The sequence below is a fragment of the Seriola aureovittata genome, chromosome 4, assembly GCF_021018895.1.
Source record: "Seriola aureovittata isolate HTS-2021-v1 ecotype China chromosome 4, ASM2101889v1, whole genome shotgun sequence".
NCBI classification, from domain to species: domain Eukaryota; kingdom Metazoa; phylum Chordata; class Actinopteri; order Carangiformes; family Carangidae; genus Seriola; species Seriola aureovittata.
In genome coordinates, this window is record NC_079367.1 from 22,660,719 (window position 1) to 22,674,258 (window position 13,540).

Genomic DNA, 13,540 nt, shown 5'->3' on the forward strand with positions numbered 1-13,540 from the left:
CGACAGACTAACCTTACACCCTGACAGAATGTGCTTTAAAGTTGCAGTACCTGAACACAATGAACATAGTGGGTCTCCATTTACCCAAAGTTTTAGGTTCTGGGGAGTTGGCAGTACATCATAAGTTGCCCCTATCAAGAATCTAATACCACTTTCCTCCATACTCCAGAGTTCTTTCCAGCTAAGCTTTTTCTTGTCTACACCTTCCCAATTCACCCACTGTCCCTGCTTAGCCTGGGCCACTGCCTTAGCACCCCTTAATAATTCCTCCTGTCTACGAACCTGCTCCACGACTAGCTTTCTCTTCTCCTTGGGACCTGCTCTACTCCACACCGGTTTGCTTGGGCCAAGCCCCAAGCCTCCCCGGCCTATTTGGACATTACCCACAATCTCTGTATGCCTAAGCGTTGCTTCTGCCTCCTGCACTGCGATTCTTGGATTCCACTTTCTCCCCTTGATTGGGTTTGGAACCACCTTACTAACTATATAAATAATAAAATATTTTAAATATCAAATTTCATTCAGAGGCAGTATAGCCACATAGTAAATAGCCAAAACATATTCTCTCTGATCATTGCCCAATTCATTACTTTTATCAGCTGATTAACACTGTTCCTTTGCTCCACTCTTCATCTTTGTGATTATCAGACATCACATCTATCCTGTACTAGTAGCCTAGTTAATAAATTTCTTTATTTGAACTCAGTCATTGTCCTGTTGTGTTCCTTTGAAGTAGAGTTCAGAGATCCATTGAATTGCGAAGTCACAGCGTCTGAGGTTAGACTGACTGGATGCCTTATATTTATTATATTATATAAATTAATATTAATATTACTATGAGTAATGTTGCTCCCAAAAAAGAAAAGGTGGTGCCCCAATGAGTATATTTAACTTTCTAAATTGTGGCCTTTGTACGTTACAAGAACGATTATTGTCAGCAAGCGACAACACAAATGAGTTCTAAGTGTATCATGTCAATAGTCTCAAGTGTGTGATTAAAGTGTGCATATGTGAATGTCGGCTTCTATGTCTGAGTCTTTGTACCTTAGTGAATTCTCATCTCAACAGACTCTATTTCTTTGGACATCAGCTCTTAAATATGTTGTTTATGAATCAACTGACATCATCGTAAAGGTCCACAGAGTTAGAAAAGATAACGTCTGAATGCTATGAAGTGCCAGGAAAACATGCACAGTAGCCTGTGAGGAAGCAACACATGGCGCCTAAAGCCTCAACTACCACAGTGTATAATTGTTCAAAGAGGTAAACAGTTGCATGGTCCTGAACTGCCTGAGATACTACTGTCAACATTAAAACATTTTTTTGAATGTGTACATGAAAAAATCATGAAAAATGGCCACAACAAAGTCCCAAGCCCAAATAAGTCCTCATACATGTTAAAACTGAGAATCTTCACTGACCTGGTTATGATATCAAGATCAGGATCACAATTTTTGTTTCTGCTCTTCCTGATTAGCCAAGAAAAAGAAAACTTTTTTACACACCTACACAGCTTCAATTGCATAGTTTATTGACATAAAAAATTGTTAACAGGCAATTAGTAATGCTGGTAAGTATGCAATTTTGTAAACTAACCAGTATTTACAAAACCAAACAAATGTTATTATATACAGTATGCTTGTGTCATAATATATTTTGTCAGGTTGCAGAGTTGAGCGTGGAGATTGAATATTTCCTCCTGGTGCTCCGGTTTCTTCCCACAGACAAGGAGATGAGACGAGGAGAAGATGTTAGGTTAGATGTTAATTCTAAATTGCTGGTACATGTGATTGTGAATGTAAATTTGTTTTTACATAGATTACTTTCCACCCAACTTTAGATAGAATACGCTCCTGTCCCTTACAATCCTGAACAGGATAAACCGGTTAGAAAATGCACAGATGAATGTCCATCATTTTAGCATTATACTTAGACAAGAAAGGGATGCAAATTTTATAAGACAGTAAATTCACAGTTCACAAGAATCTACTGAGATGTCTCTACTTTTGAGAATATCTTAAAGATCTTATATCTAATTTCTTTGGTCCTAAGACAATACACAAAAGGATTTACAAGAGACGGGCCGAGGATGGCCCCGATCATTAAGCCATGGCGTGCCTCAAGAGTTAATTCCACACCTAACCTGGTCAGGACAATGCGGATAAATAATGGACAGTAATAACATGCTACCACAATCAAGTGACTCAAACAAGTGGTGCCTATTTTCTTTTTATCACTGCTCGAGGATAATTTCACAAAATATATGATCCCCAAATATGACAGGCAAATAAAACAGAAAGTGAAAAATAAAATAAAAAATAATATGATGGTAACCATACCAAAATAGTAAGTGGGGTCGACACAAGTGGTTCGCATTATGGCAGCGTAGTCACAGAAAGTGTACTTCAGTGTTGAGGAGCAGTGAGGGAGAGGAACCAAACTTGCAGGCAACACAGCCACAAAACAACAGGCAAAAATCCACAGGAAATACGCAAGGACAAGAGTACGAGCATTTGTTAAAAAACTGTGGTACTGAAAAGGATAACTGATAGCAACCAGTCGATCAAAGGCCATAACCGATAAAGCAAACATCTCCATCACCCCTCCCAAGTGGAAAGCAAACATTTGAATGAAGCATGGCACATACGATATGGTATTAACACCACCAACTAGAATCCCAATCATTGTTGGACTGGCACTGGTCATGTACAGTATATCAACAACAGCAAGGTTACAAATCAGAACATACATTGGTTTGTGTAATCTCCTGTCATAAATAATGAAAAGGATGTTTACCATGTTGGCTAGAACAGCTAGAACATAGGTAATCAATATAACCACACCAACTAACAAAGGCCTTTTGGTTTCGTCAAAACCACCTATAACAAATTCTGTTACTGTGATTGAAGCATTATATAAAGGCATATTAAACTAACTAAGTTACTTAAAAATTCAAAAAGAAGAAAATCATGAAAAAAGTGTTCTCACAGCAAAAGATCCTTCAACATGCTGCAAATCATAACTAGTCAGCCAGTCAGTCAGTCAGTCATATAATATCTCACTGATCTCCCTCAAACAGCTTTCCCAACAATGAAGATTTCCAGATAGCTTGTAGGATTTAAGCTTTTAAGGCTCACTATAACAGTAAGTTCTTATTGGCCAGGACCTTCATCCAGTCATACTGGATATTGATTGGAGTTTGAATGATGAGTTCTCAGGTGAATACGGATGCACAGCGGCTGCTATTGTGTGTGTGAGTGCAGGGTGAACGAGTGTTTTGTGTGTTCAGGTAGAAATTTATTATGAAAATGGACAACATGCACATTTTTGTATTTAGGTATTTCATACTGAAAAAAAGAAAAGAATGTAATTTATATTATCGTATCATTGTAAAAAGTGGTTTTGGCAGCACCAATGTTGGATAAGAGGGAGACTAGAAGTGACTGACAGTCTTGGAGGTCGGCAGGGTCACTGGTTTAGCGCCATTTTCTCTCAGTGGCTCTGGGATTGGTACGCAACTTTCAAATGGTATCAGTCAGGTTTGGTGGATAGAGTCAGACAATCTACGGCACAACTTTCGGGTTAGAATAAGGTTGAATACTTTACCAGCTTTGTGTGTCAGAGGGCTGCAGATATGTTTCAACTCAAATGAATGTATCAGGGACAGGATGTCTGCAGAGCTTGGATTGTCTAAGTGGATGCTCATACTGCTTAGGACAGCCATAATCAGGAATAGAAGAAAGCAGTGTGTCTCATCCACAAAGTCACCTAGTTGTCATGGTGGACTGTAAATGACAACCACAAACACTTTCACCAGAGCAGTCAGCATAACAGGATGGTTGAGTGAATGTCCATTTGCTGTAAATTAGGAGACCAGCCCGCCTCCCGGGGAGTGAGTGAAAGCTGCTCCAATCTGGTCGCCTACATCATGTCTAGATGCAGGACCAACAGATTAAAAAATTAATTTGTCCCTGCTACCATCGATTCTTTAAATAGCCTCATGTAACCCCTTGTTTCTTGTGTAAATTTTCGAGTGTGTGATTACAGTATTTATTCATTGCTGGCTGTGCAACAAATTGCCCCTTGGGGATAATTTAGTTTACCTTTACCTTGATATAATTAAAGGAAGATAAAGGAACATAGGAAATATTACTTTCTTCAGTATTACATGTTAAATAATTATGATGTATTGGTTTTTACCCTCTCTTTCTCTTGGTGAATGGCAAAGCCACATAAACAAATTCCTGCAAAAGGATTCCTCACCACAATTTCCAGCAGCTCTTACTGATGATGTCCTCTACATGATCATCAAAGACATGAGACCCCAGGCAATGGTAGAAGATGAGGGTTTCCATGCTATAGTTAAAACATTCCAACTAGGCTACATTCTCCATAAAACAACTTGCTTCACCAACATGATGAAGAGGAAATATGAGGATGAACTCCAGAGAGACAAACTTTCCCTGTCCTCATCCTGTTCCATGGTATGTTTAACAACTGATGCATGGACAAGTGTTGCCACAGAGGAAAGTTGGGCATAATCTGTCATTTCATCAATGACGACTAGGAACTAATAAGCTATAGTTTGACTACTATGCCACTCCAAGAGCAACACAATGCAGTGAATATTGTACCCTGGATTGAAACAGCAATTGAGAAGTTTGGAATTCCTGCAAGTAAAACCAAAGCTGTGGTGCATGACAATGCAGGTAATGTTGAGCAGAACCTCAAGTTGTTGGAAGAGAAGCATGGAATCTTCCATCCACTGTGCTGGCCACACATTACAACTAGCGGTAAACCACGTGCCGAAGAATCCACAAATCACCAAAGTAATTGCAGTTCCTCAACAAAAACTCATTCAAGATGTTAGTGTAAGGTGGAATAGCTCTTACCACTTGATCAGCTGACTGCAGAAGTGGTCTGTTATCAGACCCAGAAGTTACACAAAGAGCTAAGGATTACACTGACATCAAACCTGAACAGTGGAGTCTGCTGGGGGAGTTTGAACAAGGTCTCAAGCCATTTGAGTGTGGTACTGCTAAACACGTTGCTCTTTATCTAATATGCATATCTTTTTTTTTTTATATATTGTTAAGGATTTGTCATGGTTTGCCATGACCGACAATTTATGTTTGAGTTTTTGTATTATGTTTGCACTTTGAGTTTGGTCATTTCCTGTTTTATTTTGTAGTTACTTTCCTTGTGTCTCTTGATCTTATTACTTCCTGTTTTTGTCCTGTTTCCCTCTAGTTTGATTGTCTTCCCCACCCTAATGTGTTTCACCTATGTTCAGTCATCCTTGCCTCCCCTATGTCTATTTAGTGTCTGTGCTCCCCTTTGTCTGGGTCAGTTCATCTGTTCCAGTCCTCTGTGTTACCGTTTTTTGTTTTTTTGGAGTAACATTAATCATGTAGATTAATCAACTATTCAAGAAAATAGTTGCTAGATGAATCGATAGAAAAATAGTCATTAGTCGCTACTACAACTCACAGTAGGCAAGGTCTTATTATTCCACTCATGACTGGGTCGATGTGATAAAATATTTTAAATATCAAATTTCATTCAGAGGCAGTATAGCCACATAGTAAATAGCCAAAACATATTCTCTCTCATCATTGCCCAATTCATTACTCAGTTCATTTTATCAGCTGATTAACACTGTTCCTTTGCTCCACTCTTCATCTTTGTGATTATCAGACATCACATCTATCCTGTACTAGTGTGTGATTAAAGTGTGCATATGTGAATGTCGGCTTCTATGTCTGAGTCTTTGTACCTTAGTGAATTCTCATCTCAACAGACTCTATTTCTGTGGACATCAGCTCTTAAATATGTTGTTTATGCATCAACTGACATCATCGTAAAGGTCCACAGAGTTAGAAAAGTTAACGTCTGAATGCTATGAAGTGCCAGGAAAACATGCACAGTAGCCTGTGAGGAAGCAACACATGGTGCCTAAAGCCTCAACTACCACAGTGTATAATTGTTCAAAGAAGCAAACAATTGCATGGTCCTCAACTGCCTGGGATACTACTGTCAACATTAAAACATTTTTTTGAATGTGTACATGACAAAATCATGAAAAATGGCCGTAACAAAGTCCCAAGCCCAAATAAGTCCTCATACATGTTATGACTGAGAATCTTCACTGACCTGGTTATGATATCAAGATCAGGATCACAATTTTTGTTTCTGCTCTTCCTGATTAGCCAAGAAAAAGAAAACTTTTTTACACACCTACACAGCTTCAATTGCATAGTTTATTGACATAAAAAATTGTTAACAGGCAATTAGTAATGCTGGTAAGTATGCAATTTTGTAAACTAACCAGTATTTACAAAACCAAACAAATGTTATTATATACAGTATGCTTGTGTCATAATATATTTTGTCAGGTTGCAGAGTTGAGCGTGGAGATTGAATATTTCCTCCTGGTGCTCCGGTTTCTTCCCACAGACAAGGAGATGAGACGAGGAGAAGACGTTAGGTTAGATGTTAATTCTAAATTGCTGGTACATGTGATTGTGAATGTAAATTTGTTTTTACATAGATTACTTTCCACCCAACTTTAGATAGAATACGCTCCTGTCCCTTACAATCCTGAACAGGATAAACCGGTTAGAAAATGCACAGATGAATGTCCATCATTTTAGCATTATACTTAGACAAGAAAGGAATGCAAATTTTATAAGACAGTAAATTCACAGTTCACAAGAATCTACTGAGATGTCTCTACTTTTGTGAATATCTTAAAGATCTTATATCTAATTTCTTTGGTCCTAAGACAATACACAAAAGGATTTACAAGAGATGGTCCAAGGATGGTCCCGATCATTAAGCCATGGCGTGCCTCAAGAGTTAATGCCACACCTAACCTGGTCAAGACAGAGGTGACAAATATTGGACAATAATAACATGCTACCACAATCAAGTGACTCAAACAAGTGGTGCCTAATTTCTTTTTATCATTGCTCGAGGATAATTTCACAAAATATATGATCCCCAAATACGACAGGCAAATAAAACAGAAAGTGGAAAATAAAATAAAAAATAATATGATAGTAACCATACCGAAATAGTAAGTGGGGTCGACACAAGTGGTTCGCATTATGGCAGGAAAGTCACAGAAAGTGTACTTCAGTGTTGAGGAGCAGTGAGGGAGAGGAACCAAACTTGCAGGCAACACAGCCACAAAACAACAGGCAAAAATCCACAGGAAATACGCAAGGACAAGAGTACGAGCATTTGTTAAAAAACTGTGGTACTGAAAAGGATAACTGATAGCAACCAGTCGATCAAATGCCATAACCGATAAAGAAAACATCTCCATCACCCCTCCCAAGTGGAAAGCAAACATTTGAATGAAGCATGGCACATACGATATGGTATTAACACCACCAACTAGAATCCCAATCATTGTTGGACTGGCACTGGTCATGTACAGTATATCAACAACAGCAAGGTTACAAATCAGAACATACATTGGTTTGTGTAATCTCCTGTCATAAATAATGAAAAGGATGTTTACCATGTTGGCTAGAACAGCTAGAACATAGGTAATCAATATAACCACACCAACTAACAAAGGCCTTTTGGTTTCGTCAAAACCACCTATAACAAATTCTGTTACTGTGATTGAAGCATTATATAAAGGCATATTAAACTAACTAAGTTACTTAAAAATTCAAAAAGAAGAAAATCATGAAAAAAGTGTTCTCACAGCAAAAGATCCTTCCACATGTTGCAAATCATAACTAGTCAGCCAGTCAGTCAGTCAGTCATATAATATCTCACTGAGCTCCCTCAAACAGCTTTCCCAACAATGAAGATTTCCAGATAGCTTGTAGGATTTAAGCTTTTAAGGCTCACTATAACAGTAAGTTCTTATTGGCCAGGACCTTCATCCAGTCATATTGGATGTTGATTGGAGTTTGAATGATGAGTTCTCCGGTGAATACGGACGCACAGCCGCCACTATTGGTGTGTGAGTGCAGAGTGAACGAGTGCTTTTTTTGTTCAGGTAGAAAATTAAACTTTTAATATAAGTATCTAATTAATTGTAATTTGTAATGTAATGCTATTAATTGATGCAAAGAGAAATAGTCATTCATCTGCAAAACAGACTGACTCAAGTTTCATACATAACACACGCATGTAGCGTTAACACCATAATTTAGAATTTACTCTCGTTGAAATGGGGCACCAGTCCTCTTGGAGAACAACAATGAATTACTTCATTGCCAAATTTATCAATCTCATATCGGAAGCCATGACTTCTCAATTCAATAGATCTCCAGTCCCTACGTCAAAAGAATACAACAGGACAACAACTGGGTGTAAATAAAGGAGTTTATTAACTAAACTACTATCTACAGAGTAAATGCAAGGTGTAATAATCATAAAGATGAAAATAATAATGAAATGAGCAGTGTGATGAGTTGGCAATGGTGGGAGAGAATATGTTATGGCTATACACTATGGCTATACAGCTAATGATACTACATCTACGAATTAGGTTTGATTGGTTTGGGAATATTTCAAGCTGAAAAATAATTAACTCATTGGAAACATTGCAATGTAGTGTATAAGCGCCATAGCTTTGGCTTGTTATTTGTGAAGAGTTTATTTTTTCTGCACTATAATGGATTACATTAGAAACAAAATCAGTTCCTCATATCCATCTTTTTCTTTAGAACTAGTTGAGGATTATGTTGAATCTGAGATAGTCTACATTTTAAACCTAATGATGACTAACGACTATATTTAGTTTGATTTACTTTTTAAAAGAATGTACAAATCACAAAAATAAGTGTTTACATTTATATGACAGGCTAAATTTACAATGGATCAAAGCACATATTGTTGAAATTTAAGTTCAGTGGTACCAAGCATTTGATATAGCTCCTTGTAGTTTCTGTATCATACTATATTTAGTCCTTAGTCACAAGGAGTTACTCTACTACTTTTATAATTTTTCACAAAACCACTAGTGAAAATAGAGGTTCCTATGATCACATGCAGAAATTATGCAACTAATGCATTTCTATTTCTACAACACACACACACATACACACAGACATGCGCACACACACACATTCAAAACTAACATATTGTAGACCCAAATTTATTGTCAGTAGGGATGCTAATTTTGAATTTTTTTCTGACTGATAGCAGCTCGTTTACAGACAAGATTAAAATATACTATTTAGAATGGAAATTTTGGGAATTTAGATATGAAAGTGTCTTTGACCCATTAAAAAATAGCAGTACAAAAAATGTTTTTTTTTTCATAAGAAGGGGCTTATTTTTACATGTGCAGAACCAGCATAACAGCCTACATCTCCTGTGTAGGAAAATATTATATAAATAAAATAAATAGCATACAGTAGTCAGACTCTCTAGTTTAACAAAATGAAAACACACATTGAATCCTTCAGCGCTGAGAGTGCTGTAAGGAAAACCTCCTCCTCCGCTCTTGGCTAATTAATGATCAAAAACAGCCAACAGCTTAACAAAACTTAAACTTGTAGTGGCATTTCTCATTCCTCAGAATAAAACATGTGCCCCCCACACTACATGGACGCAAGTACTGTTGATGTTGTGTTCTGCACAATTAAACATCAAAAAGTTTTTACTTGATGATAGAGTGAGATGTTTGTTTTAGACTGATGACAGTTAGCAAGCAACAGCACAAATGAGTTCCAAGAGGACGCTAGTTAGTGTCTCATGTCAACAATGGTCTCAAGTGTGTGATTAAAGGCTGTATGTGAGTCTACGCCTCTGTGTCTTTGTACCTTAGTGAATACTCATGTCAACAGAATCTTTCTCTAACTATTTCTGTGAATATTAACTCTGTTGTTTGCACACCAACTGACATCATAGTTAACTTCCATAGAATTGGAAAAGTTAGAGTATGAATGCTGTGAAGTGCTGGGAAGACATGTACTGTAGCCACAATGCATATTTGTTAATAGAGGTAATCACTTGCATGGTTCTGAACTGCCTTAGATAGTATCTTCCACATTGAAAATAGGACATAGGTCTACAGCCATCTATCACATAATTTGTTTTCATCAATTGAATTTATATACGAAAAAGTCATGAGAAGCCATAAGAAACTCCCAAGCCCAAATTTGTCTACATATACCTCATTTTGTTTAGGCAAAGCTAAAATCCGAATGTTGAGTTTAAAATGTAATGAAAAGTAGGAGAGCAACAAAACCTCACACTTAAGAAGATGTAACCAGCAAATCTTTGACAGTTTTAAGTGATAACGGTTATGGACAAAATGCAGGCCAAAATCCATCCTTCATTTTTCTGCTTTTCTTCTTTAAAAGAAAAAAAAGGTTCAGTCAGTTCAAGGTGACTTTCACATTTAAACCTGGAGGATTATGCTTCAAAGACATCCACTCATACTAAACATATGCTATGTGCTGAGAGACCACTATTAAACACTGGGGATATTAACACTCCTCCCTCAGTATCAATTTAGATAATTTAGGTACACATGGGAGTTTTGTTAAAATTAAGTCAATTACCCATGTGAGACTTATAATTTATTAGCATTATTAAATTAGTGTTTGTTCCAATTAGCCAACATGAGGTGAGTGTTCCTTGCATAGTATATACAGTATTTACCCAGGCCACTATCTAATTTAATGTTAATTACTATATTAATCATAGTCAAAAAAGGATAGGGGATAGCATCGGCTCAAGACCTCTTTAGAAACCCGAAAATTAAGAAACAAAAATTGCTATTAATGTTCCCATTAGAGTGATACACAACCACTTATTCCAGTGGGTTAACCGTGGTTTTTGTTTATTCTAAGAGTAATTAGTGGACATCTTTCTGCTTGATGGAAAAAAAAAGAAAAGTAAAACTGCCATTTGTGTGCTTAAAGAGGTTAGTTGACTGATTGTTAGTGATCCGCAGAGAATTAAAAAAAGGGATGGATTCCATGTCCTGATCACAAGGCATGCTGTAAAGTCTTTTTAAGAGGTGAATCAGTACCTAGACTATGCTGCCATACTGTTTGAGAGAGGTACATGTAAACTGATCTACTGTTATGTCATTAAGGATTCAAGAATACAAAAGTTTATTTTATTATACACAAAACATATATGTAATGAAATGCAATGTAGTATGTACTTTAAGGCTATGCAAAAAAAAACTTGTATAAAAAATTTGAATCAGAAAAAAGGAAATATGAAGGATGTAATAGTAAAGGTTATAAAAGATTCATCAATTACTGTAAAATGGTTGACAGTTGTTAATTATCAGTCAGATGTGAAAATATAAATGTTTGATGTTAAAGTATTTCATCTAATGTGTTGTAAATGTGCTCCCATATTTCCTTTTCAGTGTGTTTAGGAAAATTCAGCTCCATCATGCCAGAGGGAAATCACAGCATTGTGACTGAATTTATCCTTACAGGATTCCCTGGACTTCATCCAGAATACCAAGGTCTTGCCTCAGTTGTGCTGTTCTTGGTTTATTCCTTTACTTTGATGGGCAATGCTACAGTTTTCTTTTTATTTGCAACTGATCGTAGCCTTCATAAGCCAATGTATTATATAATTTTGAATCTCAGTGCTTGTGACATTCTCTTTAGCACAACCACCTTACCTAAGATCATAAGTAAGTACTGGTTTCAATCAGGGACCATCTCATTCAATGCTTGTTTTGTTCAAATGTACTTTGTTCACTTTCTTGGTTCAGTGAATTCCTATATTCTCTTCCTAATGGCTTTAGATAGGTATTTCGCCATCTGCCATCCTCTCAGATATACACTTGTTCTTAAAAACTCCACTATATGCATTCTCAGTATTATTGCATGGGTTGTTGCCAATGCAGGCCCTTTAATGATAGTTATTAGGGCATACCCTCTGCCTTACTGTGCCTCAAACATAATCAATCACTGTTACTGTGATCATATTGGTATAACAATACTCGCTTGCACTGACAGAGCCCCTTATGGCTTTCCTGCTTTTGTGTTTGCAATGGTTGTGCTACTGGGGCCTCTGGCATTTATCATTTTTTCCTACTGTTGCATAGTTAGAGCAGTACTTAAGATAGCAAATTTACAAGGTCGCCTTAAATCTTTATCCACTTGTAGTACTCAACTAATGGTAATTTCACTCTATTATTTACCCAGGTGTTTTGTATATTTAGCCAGCAATGTTGGCATTAAATTTAGTGCCGATATGCGAATAGTAATTATCATGCTGTATAGCCTTTGCCCCCCTATGATAAATCCACTTATATATTGCTTAAGAAGTAAAGAAATGAGAGAAAGCTTGCGAAAGCAATTCAACAAAAGGGCTGCTTCACAAAAAACACGAGTTGCAGCTGTTAGTGACTGACAAACCGATTAATTTTTTTTTTTTATTTTTATCTTTTATTACTGCTCCTTTCTTCGAATTAGCCGTCTCATTCTGTGAGAACTGAAAACTTAAAAAAAAAAATATTGATTGGGGAAAAATTGAAAGTCAAACCTGTCACAATGATAACCACATCATTTTAACACATAGGAGGCCACACCTAGAGGAAGGGAAAGGATTTCTACAATCTAGTATAACTGAATGAAACAGCCCTCATGTATGTTTATGTAAAACAAATATGTATGTAATTAAAGCAATGTTCAGCGAGTTCTGTTGCAGGTTACGGAGGAAAACAGAGGAAAATGGGTTTTTAAATGTTTTCCGGCCTCTGACCTTGTTAGGTTAATTGTTTTAACTGACTAACTTCAACATTCACTGCAGAGACCTCTCATGTTGTCATGTTGATTAGAGTGTGTCATACATGTTATGGTCACAGTACAAGAGAAGTTAAAAATTGATTATATAGAATTCAGGCATATCTCAAGCCTGTATTTTCTATTACAAAATGAACTGAATAAAATGTACATTTATTATTAATATGTTGTATCAGTCTTGTTTATCAAGCATCCCTGAACATTGCCAGATCTAAGAAAAATGTAGGTCAGAATTTAGCAATGTCTCACACAGGTATCCAGTTTAGGTTGTTGTGACCAGAACAAAAACAACACATGCTTGGAATAACTTACAATGACTTTTGACCTCAAGCACAAATATTTAGTTTTCCTCCGGGACAAAACCCACTAGTACAAGAAATATATATGGTCCTACTGATCAAATAAACAGTGTTTATCAAGTGCTTATTCAATGAGGTAATTCTCTGTTATGATTTTTTAAGAGTTTTGGACATGTTCATATGTAATGTTTTCATTTCAGAAAAGAATTAACTGTACTGGACACTAATCATAAGATGAATTATAGATTAGACATTGTGTTTTTACTATATATGAATATATAAATAAATGTCTCTAAGTATAACTACTGGTGTGTTTAATGTTGCACAAGTGTGAATATTGCCAACCTCTACTTAGTAGAATTCCAATCCTTCAGTTTAACTTACTGTTGATATGGTAATTTGGTTATAGTTTTTAAGGTTATTATTAATCAGAGTTCCAGATTAATAGTAATAATTTGGGACTTAAACAATATTGGCTATTTTGCC

The 13,540-nt window shown here is 36.5% G+C and overlaps 3 protein-coding genes across 3 annotated transcripts; 1 reads left to right on the forward strand and 2 right to left on the reverse strand.

The window, feature by feature from the left end:
* Positions 1-1,986: 1,986 nt before the first annotated feature.
* Positions 1,987-2,925, reverse strand: LOC130167794 (olfactory receptor 10G4-like). The gene has a single exon (XM_056374287.1). The coding sequence runs from the start codon at positions 2,923-2,925 to the stop codon at positions 1,987-1,989; it is 939 nt and encodes a 312-aa protein (XP_056230262.1).
* A 3,450-nt stretch (positions 2,926-6,375) lies between these two features.
* On the reverse strand, positions 6,376-7,657 carry LOC130167293 (olfactory receptor 10G4-like). The gene has a single exon (XM_056373301.1). It carries the CDS (start codon positions 7,655-7,657, stop codon positions 6,719-6,721), a length of 939 nt encoding a protein of 312 aa, XP_056229276.1. The 3' UTR covers positions 6,376-6,718.
* A 3,731-nt stretch (positions 7,658-11,388) lies between these two features.
* LOC130167795 (olfactory receptor 2AT4-like) lies at positions 11,389-12,363 on the forward strand. Its single transcript, XM_056374288.1, has one exon. The coding sequence runs from the start codon at positions 11,389-11,391 to the stop codon at positions 12,361-12,363; it is 975 nt and encodes a 324-aa protein (XP_056230263.1).
* The last annotated feature ends 1,177 nt before the right edge of the window (positions 12,364-13,540 follow it).

What these genes read in the sequence shown, in the direction of transcription:
- LOC130167795 (XM_056374288.1), top strand. Translation starts at nt 11,389, where the DNA reads ATGCCAGAGGGAAATCACAGCATTGTGACTGAATTTATCCTTACAGGA.
- LOC130167293 (XM_056373301.1), bottom strand. Translation starts at nt 7,657, where the DNA reads ATGCCTTTATATAATGCTTCAATCACAGTAACAGAATTTGTTATAGGT.
- LOC130167794 (XM_056374287.1), bottom strand. Translation starts at nt 2,925, where the DNA reads ATGCCTTTATATAATGCTTCAATCACAGTAACAGAATTTGTTATAGGT.